This window comes from Olea europaea, chromosome 2 (genome assembly GCF_002742605.1).
Source record: "Olea europaea var. sylvestris chromosome 2, O_europaea_v1, whole genome shotgun sequence".
Classification (NCBI taxonomy): Eukaryota; Viridiplantae; Streptophyta; class Magnoliopsida; order Lamiales; family Oleaceae; genus Olea; species Olea europaea.
The window spans coordinates 18,093,513-18,096,882 of record NC_036238.1 but is presented as its reverse complement, the minus strand read 5'-3'; the positions used below and the strand labels follow the sequence as shown (position 1 = coordinate 18,096,882).

At 37.9% G+C, this 3,370-nt stretch overlaps 1 protein-coding gene across 1 annotated transcript; it reads left to right on the top strand.

Moving 5' to 3' along the window:
- Window positions 1–225: 225 nt before the first annotated feature.
- Window positions 226–3,077, top strand: LOC111412908 (probable glycosyltransferase At5g03795). Its single transcript, XM_023043777.1, has 4 exons — window positions 226–773; window positions 1,394–1,638; window positions 1,753–2,101; window positions 2,189–3,077. The coding sequence occupies exons 1-4, from the start codon at window positions 411–413 to the stop codon at window positions 2,864–2,866; spliced, it is 1,635 nt and encodes a 544-aa protein (XP_022899545.1). The 5' UTR covers window positions 226–410; the 3' UTR covers window positions 2,867–3,077.
- The last annotated feature ends 293 nt before the right edge of the window (window positions 3,078–3,370 follow it).

Here is a 3,370-nt window from a genome sequence, read left to right as displayed (position 1 = left end):
ATTTCCTTTTAATTGAAAATTTTCATGTAAAACAAAACCAAACGAATATAAAAAAAACTTTAATTTAAACATTTTCCATGTAGAAAATTATATCAATCAAACACAATATTTACAATTCCTAGGAAAATAATTTCTCATCAATTCAATTCCGAATTCGTTTTCGTTCCATCCAAATATCACTTTTGCAGTCAAACGGACCCTAATTAAAAAAGAGGGTAGAGCTGGAAATAGAAAAAAAGGATTTCATTGTTGCATGAAGAGAAAGTGAAAAACTCGAATACAGTGTCCAAAACCAGTGGAGGCTTGGCGAGTTGGCGCGGTGCAACAGTCTTTTATTCATCCCCTTTTCCAACAGACACACATATTCAAGATTCAAGAACATAAATTGAGAAATATTGAAGGGTGCAGCTATGGAAGGGTGCAAGAAAAGGGTGTGTTTATGGTGGAAAACGTCATCATCTTCAACAAGGCTGATGGGGTTTGTGGTGCCATTAATTGTGGCGTCGCTGCTGGTGGTTTTTGGCTGTTCTAGGTCCTCCGGTGGGCTGTTTTCCTCGGACTATTATTCTTCTGCGTGGAGTTCTATAACTAGCGGCGGTGGCAGCGATTCTGTAGCGCCAACAGTGGACGCTGGAGAGCGTTGGGAATTGCGGCCAATGGCGGGTGGCGTTGGGGAAAGAGAGGAAGCGCATTCAGGTGACTATGTTCTAAACCAGTCTGTTACGCCGTCGCTGGCCGTTGAAGAGAGAGAAATAACTGCTCAAGAACAATCTGTAAGAAGATATACTGTTTCCCTCTCTCTCTCTCTTTTCCTTTGCTCTTCTTTGCTATTTGATTATTTAATTTTTCTTAAATAATTTTTACCCTTTGAAAAAATTCGGAATTATAAAGCAGTAGAAAAATCATGTGATTTAGAATAATAAGTCTCTGGTTTAGATAAAAAAAATCTTATTTTTAGTAAATTTCGATAAAGATTGATGACATATATAATTGAAAGTTATGAATTTCATGAAATATTGACCTTGATTTAAATTTTAATGTCCTTTTAGCTAAATAAGTGGGTAAAAAAATCAGTTTGATTTTGAGAAAAACTGAAAGAGTAAACAAGATGTTTGGCACCGGTTGGACCGGCCTATCCATTTTGACAACGGGTGGATTCAGTTCTTTAGTCAAGAATTGGTCCTTATCAATGGATACGAGGATCGGACACTCTCTACTACATGGAGTAGAAACTTTAGAGTTTGTTAGGCCTATGTCTCATCTAGAAAAATAACTGAATTTTGAATATAATTATCAGTTTATTTGAGTATCGGTATAGACGTTGAAAATTTAGCTATGATTTTCCAAGTTTTTGTTATAGATATATCTAATCTATGTATCACTTTAAATACAGCTAGAGAAGGGAGAGAGTTCAAAAACTTCGATTAATGGATCCCATGTCTTACCATTTTCAAACGAAACTGGTACTCAGCCATTAAATTCAAGAATAATTAAAAAACATAGCAATATGGAAAGGCTTGAGGCCAAACTTCAGCAAGCTCGAACAGCAATTAGAGATTCACAAATGGGAAATCGAAGTCAAGATCCAGACTACATTCCAGACGGTCCAGTATACTTGAATCCTAAAGCCTTTCACAGGTACATACGCTTTATTTGTCTCGTTGCACACTCGACATTTCGTTGCATATGAATCCAAGGAGGTCTGTATCCTTTTTGGCTTTTCAATGAATCATCCTCACCCTTTTCGTTTAGGAGTTACTTGGAAATGGAAAAGCGCTTCAAGATTTTCGTGTACGAAGAAGGCGAGCACCCGGTTTTTCACAATGGTCCGTGTGGAAGCATATACTCTACGGAGGGAGGTTTTATTTATCGCTTGGAGATTTCCAAGTTTAGGACGAGGGATCCTGAAAACGCGCACATTTACTTCCTTCCATTCAGCGTAGCATCCATAGTTCACTTTATTTATGATAGAGGTGCTCCCGATAAATGGCGTCCGATGAAACAAACTGTCAGTGACTACATTCATCTTGTCGCCGGAAAATATCCCTATTGGAATCGTAGCCTTGGAGCTGATCATTTCATGCTTGCTTGCCACGATTGGGTCCGTTAATTTCTCTCATTTCCTGATTTCTTTGTGTATAGAAGGTTTCAAGATTTTTCTTAATTCCAAAGTAATTGCACTGTGTAGGGGCCAGAGCTTTCTAAGTCCGTTCCAGAACTGTATAGCAACTCAGTTCGAGCTTTATGCAATGCAAATACTTCAGAAGGATTCGACCCCTCAAAAGATGTGTCGATTCCAGAGATTAATTTACCTGGTGGTAGAATGAATGGCTTGATTGGCGGTCCATCCCCATCAAGACGAACAATTTTGGTTTTCTTTGCTGGAGGACTTCATGGACCTATTAGGCCAATTCTTCTCGAACACTGGGAACACAAAGATGACGAAGATGTTCAGATTCATAGGTACCTACCAAAGAGTGTATCATACTCGGAAATGATGAGAAAAAGCAAGTACTGTATTTGTCCTAGTGGTTATGAAGTAGCCAGCCCAAGAATGGTCGAGGCGCTATATACTGGTTGCGTTCCCGTGATTATAAAAGATCACTATGTTGCTCCATTTAGTGACATCTTGAACTGGAAATCGTTTGTTGTTGAAATTCCCGTGGAGGAGATTCCGAACCTAAAGAAAATTCTGACTGGAATTTCGAAGAGACAGTATATAAGAATGCAAAGACGAGGAATACAAGTGAGGCGGCATTTTGAGGTTAATTCACCTCCCAGGCGATACGATGTTTTCCACATGATACTTCATTCCATCTGGCTTAGAAGGCTCAATGTTCGATTGCATGGTGTCAATGATTTTTGAACGGTTGATGGCTCGGCTTTACTCTCGACATGCTTGGGGGAGGAAATGAAGATCAGGTTAGCCATGTACAAGTATAAACAGTAGTTAACTTAAGAAAATTGTACATTTTTTTATGGATCAATACGTGACAAACTTTATTTTTTCTTGTAACTGTTGTGACCTTCAATTCAATAAAAAGGTTGATGAGGATATCACTTTTTATTTATTTTTAGTTGAACTTTATTTATATTTTAGATTTTATTTATATAATTGGGCTTGTGTTGGCCCAAGTCCATTCTACTTAAGGTTTTAGTCTTTACTATTTAAACCTAATTCCGATGTAATTTCATTAGTTTTGATGAATTGAAGGATATTTTGGTGGTTTATTGCCAATGGCTTCTCCTTATTCTCCCTCTCCCTTTCCCCCATGAATTTCTGTTTCTTCTCCTTTTTCTCCCTCCATTCTCTCCGATTCTCCCTTCTTTCTTGCTTCTTCTTTTTATTTTTTAATTCGTCCCGAATCAA